We start from the raw sequence: 19,291 nt of genomic DNA, 5'->3' as shown, positions 1-19,291 counted from the left end.
TATATTAGTGTTAGGTACCCTTGAGATGTGGTCTGCCGTGTAGGGGTTCAAGGGCTTACAACACTTTGGCCACAGAGTTAAACTAAAAGACCATTTTATTCAAAAGATATTTATATATATATTTAGGCACTGTACCGTGTATAAGTTTCATTGGATGTAGCACTGGGCTCTGTCTGTGTTTCATGTTCTGTCTCTGGTTTTAATTATATGGGGCTTGAATTGAAAAACAATTGTTTAAAATTGTATTGTCTATGCAAAATGTTTAATAATCTGGAAATGTATTTTAGGAAGTGGTTACACAATCCTTCCCAATGGTAACCTTAATATTGCGAAAGCCGTCCAAGGAGACTCTGGTACATATACCTGCATTGCCCAAAATCCAGCTGGTACTGCACTGGGGAAGATCAAACTAAAAGTTCATGGTAAGTCACTGTGAGATAATATTTATATGCACTGTCGCTAGAAAATGCAAATATGGGAAGTGTTGAAAATGAGTTTGTTACCTCCCTGTTTGGACGGATGAAGTATGTATTTGTCGTGTGCGAGAGTACACCTTCACTTCTGTCTGCTCTGGTACCTCAGGCTAATCTGTGTCAGATGCATTTCTGACTGTAAAATCCCAATTAACACAGCCCCTACTCTAATATCCCTAATACCGCTGACCATGACCCCCTCAGGGACCTGTAATTGCAATAATCACTACCGCGAATCTCCTCCATTATTGTCAAATAACCGCATGCAGATTAGGTTGTTAACACGTGACTCTCATGTTTGTATAATTGTGAGGGAATTGTTTGTTAAACCAGAAAATATCCGCAGAAGCTGCCGATTGGGGCGTTTTGGGCCGATATTCCTCATTAAACCAATCAGCCACTTTGGCGCATGTAGAATAGGCCGCTTAGCAGTAAAATATACTCTAAAGCAGTCATTCTGGACGTTTTCAGCCAAAAAGCCCAAATGAAGTCACTAGGGATTTTTGGCCCAAACAGGCACTTGGGACTACACTGGCGACACACTTTATTCGAGCTCGGCTAGTCCCACGAATTCGGGTATACCCGGGTGTATTGAGGTTTGTGACTGTTTTCTGCCCGAGTGCATTGGGTTATTTTCCAGGCAGGGATTGAAGCATTTTATTCCCGCTGGCTGCAATACTGCACAATATATATATATATACTGCATTACAATTCATGAATTTATGCCATCTGGTAGACACGCGAAGCATTGCAGCCTATTAAATCCTAATCATTATCATTTAACAGATCAGCCGCCCATCAGCCAGGCATGAACCCAGGCTGGGAAGGCAAACGCAACGGGGCTTGTCAGAGGTGAGGAGCGGCGCATTCCAGGTATCTGCCAGGTACATACTGGGTATTTGCTCGAATAAAGTGTGTCGGTGCAGTATATAGAAGTTTACCCCTATGGTGTCTGAAGTCCGCCGATATCACAAAGTGGGAGGGACCGGGCAGCTTTTAACATCTGGGTTTTAGGCTCAATTTAAGGAACAAAACATACAATTTAAAAATCATTGAACAGGGATAAAACTAGAGGTAGAAACAGACCCTATTTTAGTGATCTGTACAACTGCAACTAAAATAATGTCCACACCGGAATCCTACACTATAAAAGTGATACCTATGTTATGTATTTATGTTAGTGTAAATATGGTTGTTTTTTTAACCTAAATTGTTCTTTTTTTCCCCCTGAAATCTTCAGTTTCGCCTGTAATTAAACCGCACCAAATAGAGTACGTGGTTACTGTGGATAAATCGGTTACTATGCTGTGTGAAGCACATGGAAACCCAGCACCAGAAATCAGGTGGCATAAAGATGGAGCACCTCTTACCAAGTCACCCGGACAGAGAATTATAGGCACCGGAGCGTTACAAATAGCCTTTGTTCAGCCTGATGATGACGGACAGTACACGTGTATCGCTGAAAACAGTGCGGGGTCGGTCAGTTCCACTATGAACCTCTCTGTTCTAAGTAAGTGGGAACTCATTACGTTGGTGTGTGAATGGATTAAATATCTTCTAATAAGGACACAATAGGGAATATCTATTGATGGTGCACTTTGCTCTACAACACAATGGGGGCTATTCATTAAAATACGATAGTGCTGTTCAAGGGAACTGTCACACGGAAAGTGCTCCGATTGGCACTATCACAGCTTAATGTAAAACCCCATAGCATACACAGCCGGAGCGCCCATCTCTGCCCCTCTCCTTATCTTACTTGGCACTCTGATAAGGATAATGGTGGCATAAAGGTAAAGAAAACAACTGATTGACAAAAAATGTCACGTTCAGACATTTTTGGCTTTTAGCTCAGTTAGATTTGTTTATGAAGCCAAGTATATTGTTCCATTATTTTATTTTTTTTGGTATCTACAGTACATGCGATTTCCCCTTTTTTAAAGGCCTCTCAATAGATGAAACCATAAGTAACTGCACAGCGTTTGTATAGATATTTGCAAAACTTACAACTAACCCCAGATGTTAGTAGAAAAGGAGAAAAACTGGAAGAGCACTACTGTAGGTATCAAAAAAGTAGAAAGGAGGGTGCGTATCCCATAAAAAGATTATTTATTGGTCATGGAAAAACAGGGCAATGGAGAGCCCTACTAACGTTTCACGCTTCACAGAGCGCTTTCTCAAGGTATACCTAGCACAACTTTATTAACATATATATAGACACAGAATGACATAACCAGCCAATACTCACAGCTCACATGCGATCCACCCTCTCTGATTGCTAATGATCTTCTGATGTGTATACTGACCCGACACAGTTTATTCTAACATTTGCCCGTTATGAACGGGGCTTTTTACAGCTGGCGCCCAAACGGAACCGCGAGCGAGCCGCATCTTCCCCTCCCCTTCCCCGAACCCCTGGCTGCTCCCCCTGGCTGCGCGCAGCTTCGTGCAGCTTCCCCGTTACCCCTGCTGCCTCTCTCTTCTGTCCTTCTTCCGGGGAACCCTGGACCGTGTGACCGGCGCCAGAGTGACGCGCCGCTCGTGCCGGGGGAAACTCCAAACGAGCCGCCGGCTTCCCGACGGCTTCCCCACACCCGCGGTTATGGCCGTGTTAGAATAAACAGTGTCGCCACTGTACATCTAATCAGTATATTCAGACACAGGGACGACGGTGACTAACTCCGCCCCCAACTACCAATCCGGAGACATGCGTGGTCTGGCAACCCCCAGTAGTGCGCGCTTGCGCAGTGACCAGCTGAGGGAGAGTCCTCCATGTCAATGGAGGCCGTGGGGCGCGGGGAAAGCGCGTCATCAGATGGACCTGACTGTATACCTCACTGGGGCTCTAAGTGCGTGCGCAACTGCGCTCTGCAAGGCACTAGTCCCTCCCCACAGTGGGAGCAGACACAGTGAGCTCCGGACCATTGGCGGAGTGCGCTTGCGCAATACCAACCGTCGCGTCAGAGGCTCACAGAATACCCCAAGTGCGGGGTGGGAGAATGAAAAGCCGGAGCGCAGAATTCTGCGCAGCACAGAAGGTGACCACATAGTGTGCTGTGAAATACAAACACATGACAATATTAAAATCAATAAACTTAATATATATATATATTTTAACAAAGAAAACATATTTGTAGAACCCCCCCTGTCTTATTCTCTTCTAAATGATGCTAATTGACCAGAAGGGGTAAATAAAAAACTATCACTTGACATATGTATAGTCAACCCAACATCCTGATTTGTTTAGGGAGCTGATGATGGTGAATAAATAGAGTGGATATAGAATGGCAAGCAAAGAACATGGGATTGAATGGAGAAACCTAATATAATGTAATAATACGATGTTACTTATCTAGAAAGGTACCCCTTTCTAGATAAGTAACATCTTATTATTACATTATGTTAGGGGGGTTACAAATATGTTTTCTTTGTTAATATATATATTTTAAGTTTATTGATTTTAATAATGTTATGTGTCTGTATTTCACAGCACACTATGTGGTCACCTTCTGTGCTGCGCACAATTCTGCGCTCCAGCTTTTCATTCTCCCACCCCGCACTTGGGGTATTCTGTGAGCCTCTGACGCGATGGTTGGTATTGCGCAAGCGCACTCCGCCGATGGTCCGGAGCTCACTGTGTCTGCTCCCACTGCGGGGAGAGACTAGTGTCTTGCAGAGTGCAGATGCGTGCGCACTTAGAGCCCCAGTGAGGTATACAGTCAGGGCCATCTGATGACGCGCTTTCCCCGTGCCCCATGGACTCCATTGACATGGAGGACTCTCCCTCAGCTGGTCACTGCGCAAGCGCGCACTACTGGGGGTTGCCAGACCACGCATGTCTCCGGATTGGTAGTTGGGGACGGAGTTAGTCACCGTCGTCCCTGTGTCTGAATATACTGATTAGATGTATACACATCAGAAGATCATTAGCAATCAGAGAGGGTGGATCGCATGTGAGCTGTGAGTATTGGCTGGTTATGTTATTCTGTGTCTATATATATATGTTAATAAAGTTGTGATATGTATACCTTGAGAAAGCGCTCTGTGAAGCGTGAAACGTTGGTAGGACTCTCCATTTCCCTGTTTTTCCATGACCAATAAATAATCTTTTTATGGGATACACACCCACCTTTCTACTTTTTTGATACCTACAGTAGTGCTCTTCCAGTTTTTCTCCTTCTCTACTAGCCTACCCCTTGGATGGAATCACACTTGGGGACCCCTCACCTTTGGATCGCATGGACTGTGCAGCACTCAGAGTGAGTCAATCGCTTGCTACATGTTTTCCTGTTCAGGACTTTATTAAGACATTTGGTACGTTATAGGGTGTTATTATACTCAATCTTCCTGGGGTTATTGTTAACAACAGCGTCACTTATTAGTGAGCTTACCATCCGGGACTGCAACCCAGTACCTGTCTTCTATCAAGTTTATGTTTAGGGGTCCCCCCTACAAGTATCTGGTTATTTATTTATTCATTTATCCTACTGTTGGGGTCTTTAGCATTACACAATCACATGGTCTAACCCCAGATGATAACAGTGTGATAATAATGATCAGTCCTGGATTTGTATTCCCATTGGTCCGTGTGCTAGCAAGTTTGATATGATAGAACAGCTTAGTAAATACGGGCCATTATCCTATCTCACAGGACAACAAGAAAAAACACAAAAGCGCACCAAGATGAGAGATAGATATTGTATTAGCAACAAATAATAAAATTAGTAACTTACATATAAAATTTCTTTAATAATCCCCGATTCTGGTGTCTATCACAGGAGTAGGGCATCACATAGGAAGTATGAAGGGTAATCTCAGTTCTGAGAGATCAGACCCGCGCGCTGGGGCTGTCTCTGTTCACTCTCCTGTCCTCCACGTGTGGTAGCGTGGTGCGGAGTGTAGCGCGCATGCGCAGGAACCGGGGCCTTCAATAGGTGTCCTTAGGATGCCTGTCCATTTTTGATAGCATAGAAACGATCGGAAATAAGCAGGAACGGTACACTTGAGTGTGTACTGGTGGTGGGTAGTCGCGACTGTTGTGGCTGGCGGTTTTACTACCCACCACCAGTACACACTCAAGTGTACCGTTCCTGCTTATTTCCGATCGTTTCTATGCTATCAAAAACGGACAGGCATCCTAAGGACACCTATTGAAGGCCCCGGTTCCTGCGCATGCGCGCTACACTCCGCACCACGCTACCACACGTGGAGGACAGGAGAGTGAACAGAGACAGCCCCAGCGCGCGGGTCTGATCTCTCAGAACTGAGATTACCCTTCATATTTCCTATGTGATGCCCTACTCCTGTGATAGACACCAGAATCGGGGATTATTAAAGAAATTTTATATGTAAGTTACTAATTTTATTATTTGTTGCTAATACAATATCTATCTCTCATCTTGGTGCGCTTTTGTGTTTTTTCTTGTTTTGCTGATATTGGTATCACCATCGGGGTTCCGGTGGAGACCACATTTGGAGGTGGGGGAGACACCTCATAAACACAGAAGCAGCAAGAGAACTGAGAGGGACCAACACTCCAAGTTTAAAGAGCCAGAGCGCGGACTGAACTTTTCATATCTCACAGGACACCTCATGGCCCATACAAGGGAATGGGCCATGAACTGTCCTCTGACGCTGCAAGGTGTCTTATGAAATAGCACTGCTTAGCAAACATGGCCCAGTATCTTAAGAAAGATAGGTCTGGACCATTACCCCACTGTTAACCTGGAGTTGGTTGCCAGGTATGGATATTTTCAATAACTACAACATCATTTTATTGTGCCAACATGAAATGTCCTTTGTTAATACGCACAGACTAACTGCATTTGGTGTTTTCTCTTACAGTCCCACCTCAAATTAAAAAAAATAAGAAAGAAATGTCTGTGGGAAAGAATGCCCTCGCTGTCCTACCTTGTGTGGCACATGGAATCCCCTCACCAGTCATTACCTGGAGAAAGAATCGTGTGCCCATCACAGATAAGATCGGGAAATACACCGTATTGGCCTCCGGAGAACTCCTATTAAACAATGCTGATGTAAGTGTATCAGGAAAAGGGGGGGGGGGAAACACAAAATGGATGTGCCCCCAAAAGAATTCACTTAAATGCACACCACCCAAGTATAAAAATTAACTTTTAATAAATCCTTAAAACATATATTACCAAAGTAACGTGTGATGTGGATTAAAAATGTATTAAATCATAGCTATCAAGCAACCGTGTCATTGGTTATTCATACTATCCCAGTACGAATTGATATGGTGGGATGTAAAAGACAGGGAATGCTATGAGTAGGATATTAACCCCTCTGGGGCAACGATGAGACCAAATGTAGAGTAGTATATAAATATATTCAGGTAAGTGGCCACAGGATTAAATATCCTATTACTGCTAAATATAGCTCCCCTGCACATTTACATAGAGATTGGTCTAAATAATAATGCTGGCATGTGATGGTATAATAGCTGTATTATAGAACTTCCAAACAGAGCAGTACTGGCTTGAATACACAGCAATATGATGTGGAGACGCCTCACATACGGTGCAAGGATAGCAGGCACACTGACCATGAATTGATAATGAATAGTTAACTCATATGGTCTTCACAGTTACACCCAGGATACTGCAAACACTACATTAAAAACAGCTCCAAGTAGGAGACTGACAACATTGCGCGTCCAACGCGCGTTTCCCTCCAGCAAAGGAGCTTCTTCAGGGACAAGTGATGTAAGTGTGCCTTCTCTAGAGAAAGATTGTCAGTAAAATCGACTACAGTACGTCCGATCTTGGGGAAAAAATAAATGTAATGTTCTTTTTTTTACTAATTATTAACTCACAACAACTTGTTATACAGATTTTTTCTTTTTTTACAAAAATGTTTGAAATTCAGGACGTGAGTAACTAAAAACAAAACTCTTAGAACATTAACTTTCACTATTTTTTAATTTTTTAGCCGGAGTCTGGGAGATTTCAAGGAAAAACTGGGTATTGTGATTTATGAAATAATCTTCTCTTGCTTTATAAAGTTTTTATGTAAATGCATTAACAAGTAGAGATGTGCGAAACTGTCCCAAATGCATTAGTGACATTTTAAGTGTTTTATCAACACGTTTGATCAAACCACAAAGAGCTAATAATATCACCGTATTAATAAGCTTTCCAGTGAAATGTCACCAGACATGGATGAAAACATGGTGTGAGTTCTATTTATAATCTACTGCACCGACACACTTTATTCGAGCAAATACCCGGTATGTACCTGGCAGATACCTGGAATGCGCCGCTCCTCACCTCTGACAAGCCCCGTTGCGTTTGCCTTCCCAGCCTGGGTTCATGCCTGGCTGACGGGCGGCTGATCTGTTAAATGATAATGATTAGGATTTAATAGGCTGCAATGCTTCGCGTGTCTACCAGATGGCATAAATTCATGAATTGTAATGCAGTATATATATATATACTGTGCAGTATTGCAGCCAGCGGGAATAAAATGCTTCAATCCCTGCCTGGAAAATAATGCAATGCACTCGGGCAGAAAACAGTCACAAACCTCAATACACCCGGGTATACCCGAATTCGTGGGACTAGCCGAGCTCGAATAAAGTGTATCGCCAGTGTACGTCACAAAGACAACTACATCCCCAATGAGCTTCTTCTGCAGCCCGTGCTGTGTTGTCCCGTGTGAATTGATGATTGTTATATTAATATATTTGATGCTACATATTTGTATGTATTTTCTTCTAGCACAAGGACCTGGGTAATTACACGTGCACTGCTCGCAATGCCGCCGGAGAAGACACACATACCATCAGTCTCACGCTGAATTTCCCGCCGGTTTTTATTGAACGCCCAAGAAACGTCTCTTTGAATGAAGGCGAAAAGCTCCGGCTGACGTGTAAAGCAATTGGAAATCCTCTCCCTCAAATAACATGGACCTTTAAAGACAAAACGCTGTCTGGTAATGGTAAGTTATCTAGTGGGCAGAATTCAAATGACATATTTAGACGTTTCCTTCATAGTACAAGAAGTAACTTTGGCGGCAAAGAAGGTTGGGGGCCGTGTTGGTCTTTTCTTCCTTGTAGTAACAAAGGAGGGAGAGGGAGTAGGGGGCATGATACCCTTTATTGGACAAACAAGTAGTTGAAATGTTACAAGCTTTCCAACCTCTCAGAGTCCTTCATCAGGTTTGCTAACCTAAGAGGTTGGAAAGTTTGTAACATATCAACTACTTGTTTATCCAATAAAAGGTATCATACCCCCTACTCTCTCTCCCTCCTTTGTTATTACATGGAAGAAATAATCGTGTTGTAAAGTATTCATAAATACGAAAATTTTGAGCCATGCTTGCATCGCATTATAAGCGGATTCGCGTTGTAACGGATCGTGTTATAACGGGGTTGAGCTGTATAATGTGTGTATGTATTCTATCATTAATTTTTGATCTGGGAACCTTGACACTAGATAGGAGTGTCTTACCTATCTGCACGCACACCCGCCGCCGCCCCCCGCGTTACGTGATCTTAAGTTGCCATGACAATCACGTGCCCTATGGCGCCGAGGTGTCACGTGACATCACGTTGTCATGGCTGCGTGACGCTGTGTGACATCACGTAGCATCCCGTTACGGCAGCAGACGTCACATAGCATCCCGTAGCATCCCATTGTCATGGCAATGCGCAGCCATTTTGACTGGAGTTGCAGGGGGAGATGCAGGAGGATGCCGGGAGACGCCAACGTCAGCCAGAGATTAACAAGGTAAACCCGTAGTCTCCGGGTCAAACCCAGAGTGGTGGTAACGCTGATCTACATACATACAGATGCAGTGGCCGATATTTGTACAAACCACGTAGCCGTTTTCGTGTGCGCTGCTGTACTCCACGCGGCATTAACGCGGCCAATCGCCTCAGACACACGTGTTTATCGCGGTTGCTTTGTTTGAATTTCATGGATTGTGTGCAATGAAATGAATGAACTGTAATGTGTACAGTACTGTGCTACTGTGTCAATTACAGGTGTTTAAAAACCACAACCCTAAAATGCAATTTTCTGCACTCTCCTGCACTCGCGTCTAAAGGCGGTACGGTTAGAAGAAATCACGCGCCATGACATGGGTATTACGAGGTATATAACGCGTGAAGTGTTCGAATAACGGCCGCTGCATCTGTACATGCAAATAAAAATATGTGTAGATACTTTTGAGCTCTGTTTGATGAAATGTTTTTTATATAGAAGAGGAAGAATGAGCATGAGTTGAGGTATGTACAATTCAATCATTTATGTGTTGGTAAACCATCAAAGTCTTCATTTTCATGATGTACAATTCCTTTATATTGTTTTCACTGCAGCACACGCTGGCCGATCTAACCAGCAAAGTGAGCTTGTGATTGAAAGAGTTTTAAAGAAGGATTCTGGTACCTATAAGTGCATTGCAGAAAACACTGTTGCATCAATAAATGCTACGGTACATGTGTTTGTAAAAGGTATGTACTTTATTTATTTCCTTCTTGATTCATTATCTGTACTACATTCTTAATGAAAAACATTTTGTTCAACCTGGCGAAACTCGCGGGTTTTAAACTTTAGCCGCTTGTGAACCTTTCATGAAGTTGACAACATTTCCAAATATTCACCCAAGCAAAGTCACGCCATTTTGCGTCAGAAATTAGTTTGTGAAATCTTATCCTTCCTATGTTTTGTACCTAAAAATACTATTGCATTGTATAAGAAAAAAATATTATTACAGTACAACATATTATAACTATTTTGGTTCATTAAAAAAAATTGGCAACAAATTAAATTAGTCGGTCTTGAGCAAAAAAAATTCTACAATTGCCATTTTTTCCCAGGGACCCCTGTTTCATGAATCCCCAGGTTTCCTCAGAACACAGGTTCAAAAGTAGCACTAATTCACACTTTACTTTTACATGTTATACATCATTTGCAATTAGAAAGCAAACATTTCTATTAAGTTGTAGTGCAAGAATGCTTTCCCCCTTTCGTAGTTCAATGCCAAGATGTTTCTTTGCTGTTGGTAAGTATGTATGTTTGTATGTATGTATGTATGTATGTATATATATACACACATATATACATGTGTATATATATATATAAAACGTTTCAGTCCTCTAAGCGTAACCTTCCTCAGGGAGATGTACAGCAGTACTGTAAGTGTGCTGTTCTTTCATAATCTTACAATAGATAATCATTGATATGCGTTTCATATGTGATAAATATGGAAAGATTGAAACCGTACACTTTAACACATCACATTTTTACCATATACTTCCTAAAGGATAGTTCAGGTGTTCAGTTTTCTCTATTTGTTTAATTTTTACATCTTAAAAATGAAGACCCCATTCAATACAATAGAGTATCTTATTTATTTATTTATTTATAAAATATTTTACCAGGAAGTAATACATTGAGAGTTACCTCTCGTTTTCAAGTATGTCCTGGGCACAGAGTAAAACAAAATAATACATGGTTACAAATACAGTTACATAAATGAACAAGGTATACATTATATACAAGACATTGCATGCACAGTTAAAGAAAATATATATTATGAGCGTATGAAACAGTTACAGATCAGATTAAAGTGTGAGACAGCCTTAGATTTGAAAGAACTTAAGCTGGTGGTGGATATGAGAGTCTCTGGTAGGTTGTTCCAGTTTTGGGGTGCACGGAAGGAGAAGGAGGAACGTCCGGATACTTTGTTGAGTCTTGGGACCATGAATAGTCTTTTGGAGTCTGATCTCAGGTGATAGGTACTGCATGTGGTAGGGGTGAGGAGCTTGTTCAGGTAGCTGGGTAGCTTGCCCAGAAAGTATTTGAGGGTGAGACAGGAAAGGTGAACTTTGCGCCTAGACTCTAGTGATGACCAATCTAGTTCTTTGAGCATTTCGCAGTGATGTGTGTTGTAGTTGCATTGGAGAACAAAATGACAAATTGAATTGTAGAGGGTGTCAAGTTTGCTAAGGTGGGTTTGAGGAGCCGAGCCATATACTATGTCTCCATAGTCAATAATTGGCATTAGCATCTGCTGTGCAATACGCTTTCTGACCAGGAGACTTAAGGAGGATTTGTTCCTGTAAAGTACCCCTAGTTTGGCATAGGTCTTGGTTGTCAGGGTATCAATGTGCATCCCGAATGTTAAGTGGGAGTCAAACCATAAGCCCAGGTATTTAAAACTAGTGACAGGTGTTAGGGTGGTTTTAGCGTTGGTTCTAATCAGGAGCTCAGTCACTGGAAGCTTTACAAATTTAGTCTTGGTCCCAAATACCATTGTTACAGTCTTGTCAGTGTTTAAAAACAGTTTGTTTTGGGAAATCCAGTTTTCGAGTCTCAAAAAGTCAGACTGAAGTATGTGTTGAAGGTCAGAGAGGCTATGGCTGTGTGCATACAGGATTGTGTCATCTGCATACATGTGTATTGAGGCTTCCTTACAAGCTGTGGGAAGATCATTAATGAACACTGAGAAGAGTAGGGGCCCCAGAACAGAGCCTTGCGGGACACCACAGGTGATATCCAGGGGGTTGGAGTTAGAGCCTGAGATGGACACATGTTGGGATCTTCCTGATAGGTAGGACTGAAACCAGTTTAAAGCATGTTTCCCTATTCCAGAGCTCTGGAGTTTGTTAAGCAGGATAACATGATCAACTGTGTCAAAAGCCTTTGCAAAATCTAGGAATACTGCACCAGTGAGTTGTCCCCGTTCCATTCCACACTGGATTTCATTGCAAACTTTTAGCAGGGTAGTTACGGTGGAGTGTTTGGGATGAAACCCAGACTGGAATTGGCTAGGGAAATGTGTCTTGGTGTAGAAATCGCTTAATTGGGAGTGGACACATTTTTCCATAACTTTGGATAGAATTGGGAGAAGCGAGATTGGCCTGTAGTTTGAGACAGTGTTTTTGTCCCCACTTTTGAAGATTGGGACAACTCTGGCAGTTTTCCAGGTCTTAGGGATATGGCCTGCAGACAGAATAGAGTTGACTATGGACGCAATTGGTTTGGCAATGGCTGGGGCACCAAGTCGTAGGAACCTAGATTGTAGTAAGTCGGGTCCACATTGGCTGCTTAGTTTTAGTTTGAGGAGCGCTTGTGTAATCTCCTCTTCAGATACTGGGCTAAATTGAAAATTGTGGGCAGTGTTGGGAGGGGGTGGGACTATAGGGGTACTCCCAGGATGAGATTCAGGTTTGGGGTTTGTGCTGCGTTTCGCTAATAAGTTAGTGGCACACCCCACAAAGTAATCATTGAATGCATTTGCAATGTCAGTGGGGTTTGTCAGAGTAATATCCCCCTTAGTGATATTACTTGGTTGTTGATGGTTAGGAGCCTGGAATATATTGTTGATAACCTTCCAGAAGTTAGCTGGGTTTGATGTATTTTGGTGGAGATTGTCAGAGTAATATTGTGCTTTTGCATACCTTGTTTGCCTTGTGCACACGTTCCGCAGGCATCTGTAGTGATTGAGATCCTTGGTAGTGCCAGTTACTTTGTAGCTTTTCCACAAGGCATCCCTGAACTGGTAGAGTGCTATAAGGTCAGGTGTAACCCATGGAAGGTGGGCCCCCCCGTACCCTTATTTTGCGTAGTGGAGCTCGGATTGGAAATAGTCGAGCGCAGAATCAGGGTCAGGAATTAAATCGATTCTGTGCCATGGGCAGTTGGTAAGGTCATCCAGAAACTGTTGTGGGTTAAAGTTTTTAAATGTTCTAGTGAGGAGAACTTTAGGGCTTGAATGGGGCGTTTTAATTTTCCTTACACAGTACACTATTGCATGGTCACTGAAAATATCAGGAAGGATGCCAGAGGATTGGATTCTGCTGGGGTTTGAGGAGAGAATCCAGTCTAGCAAGGAATGGTTATGCGACTTCAGGTTTATTCGTGTGGGTTGGGAAATGAGTTGCGATAGGTTAAGTGACTTGAGCTGTATCTGGATTTTGTGGTTTTTAGGGTCAAGCCAATTGAAGTTGAAATCCCCTAGAACTAGCAGCTCACTTTTCTCATTCAGAGAGGAAATGGAGGCAAGAAAGTGGGTGATATCAGTCAAGGATTGTAAAGGGGCTTTAGGGGGGCGGTAGATGGCAGCAAGCAAGATGGGCTTAGAAAAGGGGAGGCAGATTTTGCCTACTAGAGTTTCAAAAGAGGGTGGACTTGGTGGGCAATGTAACAGTGTAAATTGTAAGGTGTCTGCAATATAAAATAACACCCCTCCTCCTCTCTTTGACCTATCTCTCCTAAAATGGAGTATCCCTGAATGGCGATATTTGCATCAGGGGTTTTAGAGGATAGCCATGTTTCTGTAAGAACGATGGCTTTGGGTTTATGCATAAGTCACCATGCCCTTAGTTCATCCAATTTGGGCAGCAGGCTCCGGATGTTTATATGGGCGACAGATAGCCCTTTTTGGAATTTAAAGGTGGAATTCTCAGGGGCATGGGACAGAGCTGAAATGGGACAGAGCTGAAATGGGAGGACCTGGGTTAGTTTCAACATCACCTGCTAGAGAGAGTAATAGTATGAGTAGAAATTTGGGTAGTTGTTTGCAAGTTGTAAATTTGTGGTGTTTGCCATTAGAGTGAGCAGTGGTTGGTGTGCTGGTTTTTAGAGTTCTCCACCAACATTCAGTAGATAGTGCAAGGCTTTTGAGTAGTCCAGGGTGTATGGTGATGTTGGCTGTGGGCTAGGATGGAGGAGTTTGTAGTGGATAGAGGGAGTAACATCTCCATGAGGCCAGGAGAAAGAAAAAAGTTAGAAGACATAGCAGGTTCATGATGCCAGAGGTAGGCAGTGCTGCACGGAGCTGTTGTGAGCAGAGTGAGTGTGTGCAGACTAAACAGCAGGGGTGGGCCTGTACCTTTTCAAGTGTTTTGCTGCATTGCAATGCTAGGGTCAATTCAGGGTTTCAGTGTTTTGTGCAGGCAGTTTTGGGAGAGGCTGCAGTGAAAGAAGTTGTAAAGGGGTGGGGGGTTAAACTATGCAGGCTAACAAGCATGGGATCATAGTGTGATCTGAATAGCTTACCGTTTGTTGTCTTGAGTAAAAGAGTGTGCAGTAGATCCAGTCCCCAGTCACCTCTAGTCAAACTGTAGTTTAACTGTTTTTATCACTTAAAAACCTCACTGCCTAATGCCGTTCCTGCCCAATGCAGCAAAGGTGTTAGTATTATACACAAAAACAGTCACATGACCCTCCCCCTCCCCAATCAGTCAGCTTGTTCCATTTGGTCAATTAACAGCACAGAGTTAAGAGGAAAAAAAAAATTACTTTTTACATTCAAACATACTAACTTATATATCAATTCAACAAGGCCAGATTCAGTCTTATACACAGGGTTTCAACATCAGGAACATACTTATATATCAATTCAACAAGGCCAGATTCAGTCTTATACACAGGGTTTCAACATCAGGAACATACTTATATATCAATTCAACAAGGCCAGATTCAGTCTTATACACTCTTATATCTGGTTCCACAACTCTAGTTTTTCCTGCTCGGTGACTATTTAATTATGGTTATTATTCGTAAATCACGAGTCCCAAGCTAAAATGAAATGGGTGCAAAACACCGCTCACTCAGGGCAATTTCTATATGGTGCAGTCCAAAGATGCCATTTGGGTCATTTTTTACCAAAAAAACCCTATTGAAGTCTTTTTGGGCCGAGAACAGCGGCTTTGGATTATATAGAATGTGCCCCTTCGTGACATCCCTGGGCTACAAACAGCCGTGTCAGGAGTTTAGAACATGAGAGATGACACATTGAGGATACATTCAGCTCTATGCTTCTGAAGGGAGCCTGTGGGAATAAGCAATAGAGGTCACCATGAGAACACTTTACTGCAGGCTTCGGGCCTGTTTAAAGAAAGCTACAATAACATCAAAAAGCTAGGGAAAAATGTAGAAATAAGGGTGGTAATTTGCGTCACATTGGGATTACACAAGAAGAACATATCTTGAAAGACTATCATAGTTTGATACTTATGCATGTTAAATATCACACTTAATGTATCCTGTTGTATTGTGTTTTCCCTTCAGAGCCTCCCGTACTTATTGGAATTCACTATGACAATCACACTGCAGCTTTGGGGGGCAACGTGATTTTAAATTGTGCAGTAAAAGGAAGTCCGTCTCCTAGAATCCAGTGGGGTAAAAATGGAAAGAGTATTCTGTTTAGCAGTCGAATGAAACAATTCAATAATGGTTCTCTTGCAATCTATAACACTGTGGTAAGTCACGTTTCGCACTTATCTTGCTGTTTCCACAAGCTTTTCTACTCTTTTTATTTACACAACAATAACAACAAGTAACTTTTTTTAATTTAAATACAATCTTTAGATTTTTGTTTAGAATCAATGAATTAAGCCTCAATAGAACATACTGTATAGAAATGGTGATTAAAAAGCTGTTTTAAAAATGAAGGCAATTTAATAACTTGGGGTTTTGCACTTCCACTCATATTTTGGTTCTAAAAATGTCCGTGTTCTGGTCTTTCCAAAAGTCTTACTTCTTTGGTTTTGGATTTTTATCAAATTAGGAATAAAACTAAAAATTCACCAGAATGATGCAAAATAGCATAATAAGCACAATAACGCATAAACAATGATTACAGTCGGTATACTGACATAAAAACAATTAGGTGAATAAAATAATGTAACTTAAAACAGATAAAAAAAGATATGGTGGGAAACATCAGTGATCGGCACTTGGCTTGTAGTTCTGGTTTTAGTTCTAAACATCTTAAGGGTTTGGGGGGAAAGTAGTGATTAATGTAGCCGATTTCTAGAAAACGTATTGCAGCATTTGGACATGAAATCCTCCTGCTTATGAAAGAAAGAAGAATGGTAACATTGTACATTGTAATTTGGTAATTCTGTGTCTAATTGAGTGAATATATGCACACAATGTGTATGTATATCTTTATTTATATAGCGCCCACAGTGTACTCAACGCTTTACATAGTACAGGGAATTATAATAATACAATAAGCACGACAAAGTCAAACACTAGGAAAGGAGATCCCTGCCCCTGGGAGCTTACAATCTAAGTGATATAGGAGGATACAATAACTTCACCATTGATTTTTTAACCTAGAACGAAGATGTTGCTGAATACAAGTGCACAGCTACAAACGATGCGGGCGTATTGGAACATAGCGTGAGGCTGGTGTTGCAGAGTAAGACGTAACCTTTCAGATCATCCCGTATCTCAATATTAATGCAGGAATGTTGGGAAAGTAAAGCTGTGGGGGTCTCTTTATCAGGGCACAGAAAGCGAGATTGGGAAGCACTGCACCAGCTGCTGCAGATGGTTAGACCGAAGGATTTAATTATGCAGGTAAAGGGAGAGAAGATGATGTACAAAACGATACATCTCATTATGTGCACAGCAGGAAACTCCTATCAACGCTGATACACATAGGGCTTAACTGGAGAAAGCAACCTTTGTATAGTACATCAATAATAAGGTGATTATATATCTTGCATATGTAGCCAGACTTGCCTGCCCCTGAGCTGTGGCAAAAAAAAAATAAGCAAAATGCTCCGGAGAAGGTAATATCCACGATGACCTGTGGGGGGCATATTTCCGTCTCGGATTTCCCGCCGTGTGACTCCCTGCAGCCAGGGGAAGACGCGGTTGCATTCTTGACACTTTCCTTTGGGTCTTACTATACTTTACTGAGAAGTAGCACTTCATCAGAAACCTTCCATGCTGGAAAACACACAACGAATGCATTCAAGTCAATGGGCCATAAAGCGCCCTATTAACTAAGTGATATTATTTCATGAGACACCTTCCATGCCGGAAGGCACGTTACAGCTCAGTCACCTTAGTGAGGCCAGACGTATATTTAATAATACGTGCTGGAAGGTGTCATATGGTGTAGCACTGTTTAGTAAATGTGGGCCTATATGTTGTCCACTAACAATGGTAAAATACACACCTTTCCACAATATTGAAATGGATATTAGGACCGCTTAGAGTGGCTGAACATGAAAATATTAACTAGAGGTCCAATAAGTGTCTATTCTAAAAAACTAAAGCACAGCAAGTAACACCATATTTATGTAAAATGGAATTATTGTGTTATTGTGGGGTTATTTCCCTTAGTGAAATCCTAGAGGAATGTAGGGGGAATAAAGGCAGTGATGTAACGGGTAATCGATGCGGAGAACACATCCGTTGGAGTGATGGTGAGGAAAACACGAGGAACAGGGCAGCGGACACATTATTTATTCAAAGAAACTGCTACAAAATGAGAGAAGAAAGATACAGATGTATCAAAAGTAACAGTCTCCGGCACCGGGGCAAGCTGCGGTCACGCATGGACACCCCCCCCCCCCCGTGGCGCTGCCGCGGCAGACATTGCCTCCGGAGCCGCAGAGTTTTGCTTTGTTTGTATGTTATAATGTTCAAAAATCAGGGATAGTGAGAAAAAGAATAAGCACACATAGGCTGTGAGTGAAAAGAAAAAGGAAATAAAGGAGATAGGTGGGTTAGGGAGAGGCAGAGGGGGTAAGGGAGAGGCAGAGGGGGTTAGAGAGAGGCAGAGGGGGTTAGAAAGAGGCAGAGCGGGTTAGAAAGAGGCAGAGGGGGTTAGAGAGAGGCAGAGGGGGTCAGAGAGAGGCAGAGGGGGTCAGAGAGAGGCAGAGGGGGTCAGAGAGAGGCAGAGGGGGTCAGGGAGAGGCAGAGGGGGTAAGGGAGAGGCAGAGGGGGTAAGAGAGAGGCAGAGGGGGTTAGAGAGAGGCAGAGGGGGTCAGAGAGAGGCAGAGGGGGTCAGAGAGAGGCAGAGGGGGTCAGAGAGAGGCAGAGGGGGTCAGAGAGAGGAAGAGCGGGTAAGGGAGAGGCAGAGCGGGTTAGGGAGAGGCAGAGCGGGTTAGAAAGAGGCAGAGGGGGTCAGAGAGAGGCAGAGGGGGTCAGAGAGAGGCAGAGGGGGTTAGAGAGAGGCAGACTGGGTTAGAGAGAGGCAGAGCGGGTTAGAAAGAGGCAGAGGGGGTTAGAAAGAGGCAGAGGGGGTTAGAGAGAGGTAGAGGGGGTTAGAGAGAGGTAGAGGGGGTCAGAGAGAGGCAGAGCGGGTTAGGGAGAGGCAGAGCGGGTTAGTGAGAGGCAGAGCAGGTTAGAGAGAGGCAGAAAGGGTTAGGGCGAGACAGAGCAGATTAGGGCGAGGCAGAGTGGGTTAGTGAGAGGCAGAGCGGGTTAGGGAGAGGCAGATCAGGTTAGGGCGAGACAGAGCCCCCTATTTAGTATGGCGGTGCTGCAGTCTACTCTATGCTAGGGAAGATTTTAGTCCTATTTGTTTGAGTGAAGCTGACCTCTACTCCAGCATGTGGAAGGCGGCCAAACAGGCGGCTGGATAGGTCCCAAAGAGAGGTCGACTTTGAAAGATATATTTACTTTTTATTGTCATTGTTTGTCTTGTCATTAAAACTCAATCTCTTCTCTAAGAACCACCAACTATAACCGTTCATCCGATGGACACGACTGTCGCTGTTGGAAGAACTGTAGCTCTAAACTGCCAAGCCGAAGGAGAACCGGTACCACTCATTGCTTGGTCCCGTCAGAGCCGGCCTGTTATCAATGACAATCGAATCACTGTTCTGTCAAACAACTCATTGCAAATAGTTGCCGCTGACAAAGAGGACACTTCAGTATATGAATGCAAAGCTACAAATATAATGGGATCTGCTATCATCGCGGTTACAGTCACTGTCCAAGGTACTGTACAATATTGTATAATTCAGCCCTAAAGGTAATTATTATATATTTTATTTGACAAAATACCAATAAAACAAAAATATTCATATATTTAATTAG

At 42.8% G+C, this 19,291-nt stretch overlaps 1 protein-coding gene across 1 annotated transcript in view; it reads left to right on the top strand.

The window, feature by feature from the left end:
- HMCN1 (hemicentin 1) overlaps positions 1-19,291 on the top strand; it is a 302,818-nt gene that overhangs the window by 240,628 nt on the left and 42,899 nt on the right. Inside the window, exons 80-87 of the mRNA XM_075616900.1 lie at positions 288-422; positions 1,714-1,983; positions 6,318-6,508; positions 8,213-8,432; positions 9,814-9,948; positions 15,515-15,705; positions 16,571-16,652; positions 18,923-19,192. Of these exons, the coding sequence (XP_075473015.1) occupies positions 288-422; positions 1,714-1,983; positions 6,318-6,508; positions 8,213-8,432; positions 9,814-9,948; positions 15,515-15,705; positions 16,571-16,652; positions 18,923-19,192 (1,494 nt within the window). The remainder of the gene's footprint in view (positions 1-287; positions 423-1,713; positions 1,984-6,317; positions 6,509-8,212; positions 8,433-9,813; positions 9,949-15,514; positions 15,706-16,570; positions 16,653-18,922; positions 19,193-19,291) is intronic.

Source organism: Ascaphus truei, chromosome 10, assembly GCF_040206685.1.
Source record: "Ascaphus truei isolate aAscTru1 chromosome 10, aAscTru1.hap1, whole genome shotgun sequence".
NCBI lineage: Eukaryota > Metazoa > Chordata > Amphibia > Anura > Ascaphidae > Ascaphus > Ascaphus truei.
The sequence above is the reverse complement of the archived record's forward strand: the minus strand, read 5'-3'. Positions and strand labels throughout refer to the sequence as shown.